This window comes from Triticum aestivum, chromosome 2B, assembly GCF_018294505.1.
Source record: "Triticum aestivum cultivar Chinese Spring chromosome 2B, IWGSC CS RefSeq v2.1, whole genome shotgun sequence".
Classification (NCBI taxonomy): domain Eukaryota; kingdom Viridiplantae; phylum Streptophyta; class Magnoliopsida; order Poales; family Poaceae; genus Triticum; species Triticum aestivum.
Window position 1 is genome coordinate 24,299,498 of NC_057798.1, and position 10,837 is coordinate 24,310,334.

At 50.4% G+C, this 10,837-nt stretch overlaps 2 protein-coding genes across 2 annotated transcripts; both read right to left on the reverse strand.

The window, feature by feature from the left end:
- Positions 1-1,655: 1,655 nt before the first annotated feature.
- On the reverse strand, positions 1,656-4,779 carry LOC123043204 (uncharacterized). Its single transcript, XM_044465576.1, has 2 exons — positions 3,749-4,779; positions 1,656-3,064 (listed from the first exon to the last, which is right to left on the reverse strand). The coding sequence occupies exons 1-2, from the start codon at positions 4,537-4,539 to the stop codon at positions 1,930-1,932; spliced, it is 1,926 nt and encodes a 641-aa protein (XP_044321511.1). The 5' UTR covers positions 4,540-4,779; the 3' UTR covers positions 1,656-1,929.
- Positions 4,780-7,865: 3,086 nt separating this feature from the next.
- On the reverse strand, positions 7,866-10,274 carry LOC123040081 (uncharacterized). Its single transcript, XM_044463021.1, has 2 exons — positions 10,059-10,274; positions 7,866-8,821 (listed from the first exon to the last, which is right to left on the reverse strand). Exons 1-2 carry the CDS (start codon positions 10,115-10,117, stop codon positions 8,182-8,184), a joined length of 699 nt encoding a protein of 232 aa, XP_044318956.1. The 5' UTR covers positions 10,118-10,274; the 3' UTR covers positions 7,866-8,181.
- Positions 10,275-10,837: the final 563 nt, after the last annotated feature.

Below are 10,837 nucleotides of genomic sequence, written 5' to 3' on the forward strand. Positions count from 1 at the left end.
AAGTACTCCCGCCATCTATGCTTAATCTCCTCGTCCTTCACCAAGAGCCGGCCTGCTCCGTCCTTGATGCATTTGACTTGGCCAATATCCCTCGTCTTCCTCTCTCGGATCTTGGCCATCCTATAGATGTCCCTTTCGCCTTCCTTCGTGCCTAACCGTTGGTAGAGGTCCTCATATGCCCGACCCCTTGCTTCACCAACATCTCACTTTGCGACCTTCTTCGCCATCTTGTACTTCTCTATGTTGTCTGCACTCCTATCCAGGTATAGGCGTCTGAAGCAATCTTTCTTCTCTTTAATCGCCTTCTGGACATCATCATTCCACCAGCAGGTATCCTTATCTTCGCTTCTCCTTCCCCTGGACACTCCAAACTCCTCCGAGGCCACCTTACGAATGCAAGTCGCCATCTTCATCCACACATTGTCTGCATCCCCTCCTTCCTCCCAAGGGCCCTCCTTAATGACCCTCTCCTTGAATGCCTGAGCTACCTCCCCCTTGAGCTTCCACCACTTCGTTCTAGCGACTTTGGCACGCTTATCCCGATGGACACGAATTCGAAAGCGAAAGTCAGCAACCACCAGCTTATGCTGGGGTACAACACTCTCTCCAGGTATCACCTTACAGTCTAGGCACGCACGCCTATCTTCTCTTCTCGAGAGGATGAAATAAATCTGGCTAGAGTGTTGGCCACTACTAAAAGTCACCAGATGTGATTCTCTCTTTCTAAAGAGGGTGTTAGCTACAATCATGTTGTAGGCTAGAGCAAAGCTTAAGACATCTTCTCCTTCTTGATTCCTGATGCCATAGCCAAAGCCCCCATGCGCCCCTTCAAAACCTGTGTTAGATGTACCCACGTGGCCATTGAGGTCTCCTCCTATGAAGAGCTTCTCACCAATCGGTACACTCCTAACCATGTCTTCCAGGCCTTCCCAGAACTCCCTCTTGGTGTTCTCGTTGTGGCCTACTTGCGGGGCATACGCGCTGATAACATTGAGAACCAAGTCCTCAACTACCAGCTTGACCAGGATAATCCGGTCCCCACGTCTCTTGACGTCTACCACTCCATACTTGAGGCTCTTGTTGATCAAGATGCCTACGCCATTTCTGTTTGCAGCCGTCCCTGTGTACCACAGCTTGAAGCCGGTATCCTCCACCTCCTTCGCCTTTTGTCCTCTCCATTTGGTTTCTTGGACGCAAAGGATATCAACACCTCTCCTCACCGCTGCATCAACTAGCTCCCGAAGCTTCCCTGTCAGAGACCCTACGTTTCAGCTACCTAAGCGAATCTCCGTTCCTAAATATTTTTCTTTCTATAGATTTCAACAAGTGACTACATACGAAGCAAAATAAGTGAATCTACACTCTAAAATATGTCTATATATATTCGTATGTGGTAGTCCATTTGAAATCTTTTAAAAGACAAATATTAAGAAACGAAGGGAGTATATTCCAAAAAACTGTGTCTGGGGGCCAACTTGAGGCGGCGGGTGGGAACCCACGGCGGGCGGGGGGGGGGGTGCAAACGGCTGAAGATGCTCTTGGCCATCACCAGGCAGTTGACTGAATATAACAAAGCTAGCTAGCTTCATATACATGTATCCATCTAGCTTTGACATACACACACCTACACGTGTGTGAAACTTATAGAGAAAGAAAAGAGGGAATTAAAACCCAGACTTTTATCTATTATTTCTAGCAACCATCATACTAGAACTCTTAATTAAAATCCCACTCTAATTTACATTGGTCACATAAAATATTCTTACACCCCACCCTCACCCAAAAAAAAAAAAACTATACACCACACCATTTGGCAACACAGCCGGGTCACCAGACCAAATGCTCTCTAAATGCTAAGACGGAGTATATGATAAATGCACCGATCCTGTACAAGTTTAGCGCCCTTCTAGCTGACTAGCTCTCTAGATGCTATCTTTCAAAGAGCCCTCTGATCACCTCTTCCAGTCGCGCAGCAGTGCAGACCAGTTTCTCAGATCTGGCTCGGCACATCCTCTTCAACCAAGAACTTGGATTGTCCTGCAGCGCCTCTAAGAAGTTCACATATTTTGGAACAATCAATTCCACTATCTGTTCACGCAGTCTCTGTTTAAGCTTAGTGCGAACTTTCCATGTCATCTGGCCATCACAGATTCTAAAGAACTCTTCAGTGAATTTATACAAGGATGAACGGCGTGGCTTCTTCAGAGAATCACCATCCAGATATGACAGCATAAGTGGAAACCAGTATTCCTCGAGGTAGGCCTTAATGTATTGATGGATCAGCGAACAGAGACCCCTTTGCAGTTCTATATTTGAAAGGAATCCTCCAGGATGATGCTTCAGTTGATAAACATAATCCATGTTATTCAACATGTATATGCACCTTTGTCCCTTCCCTGGGAACATTACCTCTGCATCTTCAGTGAGCTTGGAGACCCAAGAGCCAATCATGATAAGCTCAATAGTGCAATCCCCGGTGCCAAGAACTGACTGCATCATCTCTCCGTTACGATAGAAAAATTCCAGGTATCGTACAAGAAGAGCAGTTACTGGATGTATAGCACGTTCTCTGCTGATATGCATGTCATTGATAGTCCCCTCAAGTATTCCTTTCAAATCAACCACCATCTTACAAAAAATATGAGCAACCACATTATGTATGGACTCATATCTGCTGCAGGGCAAGTCCGGTATATCAGCGACCTCATCAGGAATATACTCGATTCTGCTGAAAGGCAATTCCCTTATGTTATGTTGGACATCGACAAGCGCATCAAAGGTAGTCAGCATTGGCAAAGGATGATCAGCAGACCAACTTTCATTGCTGAAAGAAAGTGCAACATCAAGGAGCTTCTCTACAGATTGCCCAACAACCTCTTGAAAGCATACCTTTTTGACTTCCTGACATAGCTTCCAATTCTGCACATCTAATTCGTACCAGATCAAATGTACAAGTTTTGCAGTAATTTTCATCGTCATGATCAAAGCCCCTGTCGATTTGTCTGTCAACGCATGAGGATCCGAATAGATAATCTGTTGGTTCTCCTCAACAACGTCGGACAATCTGTTTTAGGAACAAGATCAAACTTCAGAATGTACTGCTAAGAACGTACACAGTTTCAGAATGTATCAAGTCTATATCCATATATCAATTATATAGCACCAAAGGCGCTCTTATCTGCCAGTCCTACTACAGGTTGCATGATACAATCACAAGAAACCACACAATGTCATAATGTAAAGACAAACATACTAGTACTAGGATTCCGTGGCAGATGTTCTCATACCAGCAGAGTAAACCTGCCCACATAATGTCATAATGTCCATCCAAGGTGTAAAGTAAACATGATTCATAAAAGCTTAGAGCGAGAAAAATACCGCCGGTTTTAACACTTACTTGGAAGTATTGCCGAAGTAAGTCAACTACTCTGAAGTTTGATCTTGTCCTTAAAACAGATTGTACGAAATACTCCCTCCGTCCGGAAATACTTGTCATCAAAATGAACAAAAGCGGATGTATCTATATGTATTTAGTTCTAAATACAACCTTTTTTATCCATTTTGATGACAAGTATTTTCGGACGGAGGGAGTAGTATATCTATAGAAAATAAATCGACTAGTATTGCAAAGTCAAGGACTCAAAGTAGAGAAGTTGGAGTTTTTTCCTCTTGGAAGAACAAAAATCGTGCCGATGGAAGAACCAAACCTGTGCTGAAATAAATCAACGAGTACTTGGGGATTTAATACCTGTGGAATCTCTCAGATTTGTTGGCTTCTCTGAACGCTCTCAGCAGCAATTCAAGGGATTCAGCTTCGGTTAACCCTGGAGCCATCTCTTGGAGCTGCTGGATGAAGACGGGGAGGATGAGACAGACATCCCCTGCTTTCAGGAGATGGACGGGAGTATACCACAAGTTATTGGTCTCGTCGCCGTTGGTGCTTGACCCGCACCCGTCGGAGTCGGAATCGGAGGAATCAGCTTGGGGTGGACTGAAGGCGGGAGTCGGACGGGTGCTGTCTGCCATGGAGCTGCGGATGGCAGCAGCAACCTGGCTCGCGTCCAGTACGCCCCCAGTGATGGTGATGGAGAGCGTGGGAGCGAGGCGTGGCTGCTCCGTTTGAATCTGCGGAGCCGGAGCCGCCGGGATCTGATTAGGTCCATGAGGGTATTCCTGATCCGCCCAGCGGGGAGGATGCCTCAGAAAAAGGACGATGATGAGAGCGCCGACGACCGCGGCGGCGAGGCCTCGGTAGGCCCGCAACGTGCTGTACGAAGGCGGCGGACTTGCGCACAGCCGAATGGCGACGGCAACTCCAAGCGCCGCACACAAGTACAGGAAAGCTGCAAGTGGACTTCCTTTGTACGGCTCAGCGCGGGGACGGCCCTGAGCATGCCGGGACCCGGGAGCGTGGCGAGGCGGCGCGCGATGCCGATACCGGGAGCGGGAGCGGGACCGAGAGCTGGGGCGGGGAGGCACGGGGAGGCGGTCCGGACTCGCTCTCTGTCGCCCACGGCCTTCCGTCGTCGCCGTCGCCATGGGAGAAGAAAGAGAAGAGCCGAGGGATTATTCTTCGCCTGGTGCGGAGAAGAAGACGGTGGGTGAGCTTAAGTAGCGATCACCCGACCAGACGGAAAATGGCTTTTAAAATGATGCCGAAAAGTGTCGACACATTTTAAAATGTGTCTCTATATCAAACCAATCTTTACTGCCTGGATCCAGCCACTTCGGAAGAAGAGAAGACAGGACCGGAATGAGCTGAGCTGAGAAGAGTATCAGGAGGTGAGGTGTGCATGTGGTGTCAACATTTCGAGACTTCCGTTGTCTTGTGAGATTAAATTAACTTGGCGAGGTATTACTAATAAAACAGTCGGTGGAAATAGTACCGTGTAGCCGAGAACAACCCCTCTCCGTAATCACAATGAGCTGAGAATGAGGACATCACACATGTTCGTGACATCCATGAGCCGGCCGTGGACCGATCGAGGATGAGGGTTTCGTACCACGCACGTCTCCACTCACGGTGGTCGGCGTGGTTTGTCCCCGGCTCCGGGCGCGTTTACCGACGAGGGGCGGTTCTCTGGCGGGTGGTGGCGCGGCAACTGGTTCTCCTCGATGAGGCCAGCCATGTTGTCGACACACATACATGTCGCGAGGATGAGGGGTTTGTACCGTGCGACGCGGTACATTTCCTGTTTCATTTGGCACGGCTCGAGGAGCTGATTCGGTGCGACTCGACGTCTTCCTCGATCCACGAGCATGGCGATGGGTGGGGGAGTGATGTCACACTTATTAATCCCAATCGACTGCGAGGTGCGCACGCCATCTCGCATTCTCATCTAGAGCTCCCCGCCCGCTCCCCTCTCCGAGATCCACTTCTCCTCAATTCGGGCGACGAATTCATCAGCGGTGGCGGCAAGTGAGTTCAGGCTTTCTTCTTCTCTCAAAAATCGTGCAATCTTCTCATTGGATTCATTTTTAAATTCGATCTCTTCCTGTGACTAGATGTGAGTCTCTGCGATTTTCTTGATGTCGTCAATAATAGAAGAGAGACATTGTGTTTTGTGTTTCGCTCATTCAGATAGGAATAGCCTTGTAACCCTTATTTTCAAGTTTTATCTCGGAATAGGTGTATCACCAATGAGGGCCCGTTCATCAGGGTATTCCTGATCCGCCCAACGGGGAGTATGTCTGTAAAGCCTTTCCGGTGCAAACATCCTAATTTAAATTTGAAAGGGCAGCAAGCAGGTAGACTCGTAGAGTTAGAATCAAGAATGGTGGTCACATATGACCTGATAGCGCCTCTATACGCCCTAGGGTGGGTCCGTACGGTTACGATAGGGATTTTTAGCTCCCGGTCGTATCCATGAATACCCTGTCAAGCTTCTGATATGTGAGCAATTATTGGCCCAAATAAATTATTGCCCCGACATACTTGATTTTTAAAGATTTAAACTGTCAATCACATCAATGAATAAGAAAAGGCCAGCGAGTGTTAGACATTTAACCCATATCCTTGTTTGCACAAAGATATCACATCTTTCATGTCTTCCAGACACTTCGGAAGAACAGAAAATAGGACCGGACAGAGCTGAGCAGAGTACTAGGAGGCATTTATTTATCTAAAGTTTCTTCCCCTTGTAGGATAAGAAGAACATCAGGTGAGGTGTGCATGCGGTGTCAACATTGCGAGGCTTCCGTTGGGTTGTGAGATTAATTTAACTTCTGAGTCCCCGCAAACGAAAATTAACTTGATGAGATAACTAAATAAAACAAACAGTTGGTGGAAATACCGCGCTGGCAAGAAGCAACATCTGTAAAGCATCCCAGAGGAGAGAAGAAAAAGGGCGATGTTGGGCGCCGGTGCGCTGGCCGAACGTTTCGGCCGGTCGCACCCTAGCCATCACATCTGTCTGTCCTGAGCCATTGAATCTTTATCCAACCAAATCGTGCTAGCTCAGATCGTCTTCTTCTTCTCGCCAGCGCGTACGAGAAAAGGAACCGCGTCTCGCCGGCCGCGTGTGTTCTTCCTTGTCGCCGCCCCTTCGCCTGCCCTCCTCGTCTCTCGTCGCCACCCTCGCCGCCCTCGCCGGCCGCCATGGTCGCCGGTCCCAGCCCTCGGCGGCCGTCCTCGTCACCGGCTTCGGCCATGCAATAGCCCACCCGGGGTTGTAGTTTTCGTGGCAACCGTTGTAGCTCCGGTGGCAACGACCGGAGCTCACCGGTGTGCTTGCTGGCGCTCATACCCCGCTTGCAACAACAAAAATCAAGCGCCGGAGAGGTGCCCAGTGCTGCAACCGACAACGGAAAAAGCTACAATCACTGACGAAAAAAGCTTCAACCGGCTATGAAAAAAGTTTCTAACTCGTACGACAGGAGACTATGAACAACCAAAGGAAAGTTACAACCGGTGACAAAAAAGCTTCATCTGGCGACGAAAAAAGCTTCATCCGACAATGAAAAAAGCTTCAACGGTGGAGCCGTAAGCCATGAACTCTCACCTACCTATGCAGCAAAATATCTTGCCGGTTCCAGCAATTTATTTTGCCAGTTCCAGAAAAAACGAACTCGACGTCGTCCAGTTCCAACACGTGGCAAAAGTGGTTGCAACTTTTCTACCGTCTGGTTCCAGCAATAAAAATCTCTAGTTGCAGCATCGGAGCTCGTCGCCTTCACTGCCGGTCGTGCTGGTTGCAGCACGCGTGGACTCTGGCTCCAGCATCTCCAGAGCCCCCCCCCCCCCCCCCCGTCTCCCCCGCCAACAGTTGCTGGTTCTGCGACAACAAACTGGCCGCCAGTGAGGGGAGCTTGTGGTGGTTGGTGAGCAGCGTGGAGGAGAGAAAATCATGGTTCTAGAGAGCAGAGGATGCGGCTGGAGGTTGAAGAAAAGCCAAAAGGAAAGGCCAGGGAAAGGATAAGGATAGGAGTGGGGGGCGGTTATGTGAGGTCCACCACGTACACATGTCTTACGCTGGGGTTTGTTTTCATGGGCGTCGGAGCCAGCGTGGCGAGCGAGCCGGCCCAAAGTTCGGCCGGTCTGCCGACTCGCAACGTTTCCCGAAGAAAAATCGTACTTACATGGGAGAGAATGTGAGGAGAATGTGTGCTCATTTTTCTTTATACTAGTATATCTCAGAACATGCCCAATGAGTCATACTCCCCCTGTTCCTAAATATAAGTCTTTGTAGAGATTTCACTATGAATCACATACAGATGTATATAGATGCATTCTAAGTATAGATTCATTCATTTTGCTTCGTATGTAATCACCTAGTGGAATCTCTACAAAGACTTATATTTAGGAACGAAGGGAGTACATGACAACAGAAACAAAACTATCAATTTTCTTTGCATATACTCTACCTTTAGCCTACACGTCATGGCTTGATACCAACTCTACCTTCTATAACTGGTATTATTCAATCTCTTGCTGCGACTCACAAAATTTAAGCTGGCTTGCCGACTCTGGTCTCCTATGTACTACTACTCACTGTTGGCGTCTATATATATGCAACTAATACAAATTACAAAACAAAACAGACCCTTTCCGCGAGACAAAATTACATGGGCACAGGTGCAACCTGCAACATGATGGCAGGAGGCCATTTTTATTTAAGATATGCTAAATGCCACGGCCGTGTACAGGTCCAGTGTCCTCTCCTCACCCGTCAGCTTAGCCGTTCACCCTTCAAATAATCCTCTGATCTCCTCTTCCAGTTGCTCACCAGTATACTTCTTCTGTTTCTTGTTGCCCACCATAGGTCCATTCAGGCCCCGCAGTGCAGATAAGGACACCTCATACGATGGAACAATCAGATCCACGATCTCCCGCCGCAGTTGGTACCTGAGCTCAGCTGTAACCTTCCATGTCATCTGACATTCACATGTAGCAAGAAATTGGGCAGTAAACTCCTCCAAGTTTAAACGGTTCAGAGGAGCCCAACACTCGTCCAAGTAACTCCTCTTGTACCCCTCGATCACTGAACCGAGCCTACTCGCGAGTTGGTCACTTGCAGAAGATGCTCTTTGACGCCGCACCATTTGCAGAACATCAAATGTGTTATTCAGGAGGAATATGTATTTTCCACCCTGTTCACCTTGGCGTACCAATTCTGCATCTTTCTCGAGCCTGGACACCCACCAATCAACCAAATCAGAGTAAGGGTAAATGGTGTTACTAGCACGGGAAATAGCCAGCGCTTGTATGAGAACGACATTTGCTGGATGCACTGTAGATTCGTCGCTGCTATGGATTTCCAGGACTATTTCGCCCAGATCATCATCTAACCTCTTGTTAAGAATACCGGCGACCTTGTCAGATCTGTCCAAAAGCAGGTAGGTCGTACTGTTAAGAACCATAATGGACAATTGAAATCGCGTAATTGTAGTATTGATTGTGGCCGGGGAATGATCATTTTGCTCCAAAGTAGTACAGTCCTAGGTATTTCGCCGATCTCACGGTGGCTATTCCCCCGCAGGGCGCAGCCACTGATCATAGCGCTGAGAGGCGGGAGGCGCACACGCGCGGCAAGATATGGGCGGTACAGTGAGGCGAGCACGCGCGGCAAGATATGGGCGGTACAGTGAGGCGAGCACGCGCGGAGCGGTGGCCCAGTTGCTCGGCGCAGCCAGCTGCGACATGCGGAGCTGCGGCAGTTGCGGACGCGCACCTATGACATGTGAACCGGCATGCCGTCGCCGCCACGGACGCGCACCGCACCCATGGCATGCCGTGGCCGTCTCGGCCGCGCCCTATGGCATGCCGCGGACGCGCACCGCACCCATGGCATGCCGTGGCCGTCTCGGACGCGCACCTATGACATGCCGCGGACGTGCACCGCACCCATGGCATGCCGTGGCCGTCTCGGACGCGCACCACACCCATGCCGCGGACGCATACCCATGGCATGCCTGGCATACCGCGGCCGCCGCGGACGCGCACCAATGGCATACCGCGCGAGCTCCGGCAGTCGCTGTGCCATGCTGGGCAAGCAGCTACCCGGAATGTCGTGATCGTCGCGGACGCACACCTACGGCATGCGGGGCGAGCTGCGGTAGTGGCATAAGCGCACCTGTGCCATGCTGGGAGAGGAGCGACCCGGCATGCCGCGGCCGTCGTGGACGCGCACACATGGCCTGCTGGGCGAGCGGCGAGCGCGGCGTGCTGGGCGGCACCGCAAGGCGCGCGGCGGGCCGGCAACCGACGAGTTAAGCGACGTGGCGCGTCAAGCAACGCAGCGGCGTAATAGGCGACGCTCCCTCGATGCCACGACTGGGCTGGCGCAGGCCGGGTGCCGGCCGCGGGGGCGAAAGCACGGTACCGAACTGAAACGAAAGGAGGACTGGTGATCGACGAGTTCGCCGCGACGTGCAGGGTGCTGGGCGGCACGGCGAGGCGCGTGGCGGGCCGGCAACCGACGAGTTAAAGCGGCGTGGCGCGGCAAACAACGCAGCGGCGTCAAGGGACGACGGCGCGACAGGCCTGGCGCAGGCCGCGGAGGCGAAAGCGCGGTACTGAATGGAAACAAAAAGAGGACTGGTGATCGATGCATTCATACCTGCCGATGGTAGCTGCGGCTGCGGCGGCAGCATCAAGCGACCCTCGAAACATGTCCATGGATCAAGCGATCCTGCCGATGGTTCAGTTCGGCCCGTTCGCTTCGCCGTCGTCGTCGATGCCGCTGCTTGAGCCGTTCCCGTCGGGCTTCGGAGTGGGAGTGGGCGAGCGAGAGGGACGAAGCTGCAGACGGCGGCGGCGGGCTTTCGAAACTGGCTGGAAGAATTTCCTTGATGGATTTTTATGGCGCGCGTGCTGTGTTTTATACTGGGAGGTAGCTGAAGCAGAGGCGAGGTGGACGGCGAGGCGTCATATGAAGCAGAGGCGAGGTGCACCGGACGTTAACATGACACCTACTTACTTTTTTTACTACAAAATTGTGGAATCAATTTCAAACCACACCTCGAAGCAAGAATGAGAAAACAACGATACGGATAGTTCGTAGTTGATTAAAGAGCCCGTGTGAGTTAGGCAAGGCTGTTGCGATGAAAATGTACTAGTTATTTATCCCTGAGCTTGGAACGGATCACTCGATTGGGTGCATGTGCCGTTATTTATCCCTGTCAGATTCATGGCGCGTCACCGTTCGTTCGATCCCCCTTAACAGACATGCTGCCGTTAGTATAATATATATATACTCTGTCGCTAATGATGGACGTGGGTCCAGGAATTGTTCACCACCATAACACGGATATTTTTCGCTAAATAATGCTACTCCTCCGTCTAGGTGTGTAAGTCATCTTACGAAAACCAAATAATCCCAAAACACTTAAGCGCGGT

What these genes read in the sequence shown, in the direction of transcription:
- LOC123043204 (XM_044465576.1), bottom strand. Translation starts at nt 4,539, where the DNA reads ATGGCGACGGCGACGACGGAAGGCCGTGGGCGACAGAGAGCGAGTCCG. An exon ending in AAATCTGAGAGATTCCACAG is followed by an intron (nt 3,065 to 3,748) that starts GTATTAAATCCC and finishes TTCCTAAAACAG; the next exon opens with ATTGTCCGACGTTGTTGAGG.
- LOC123040081 (XM_044463021.1), bottom strand. Translation starts at nt 10,117, where the DNA reads ATGGACATGTTTCGAGGGTCGCTTGATGCTGCCGCCGCAGCCGCAGCT. An exon ending in GCCGCAGCTACCATCGGCAG is followed by an intron (nt 8,822 to 10,058) that starts GTATGAATGCAT and finishes GCTTTTGGACAG; the next exon opens with ATCTGACAAGGTCGCCGGTA.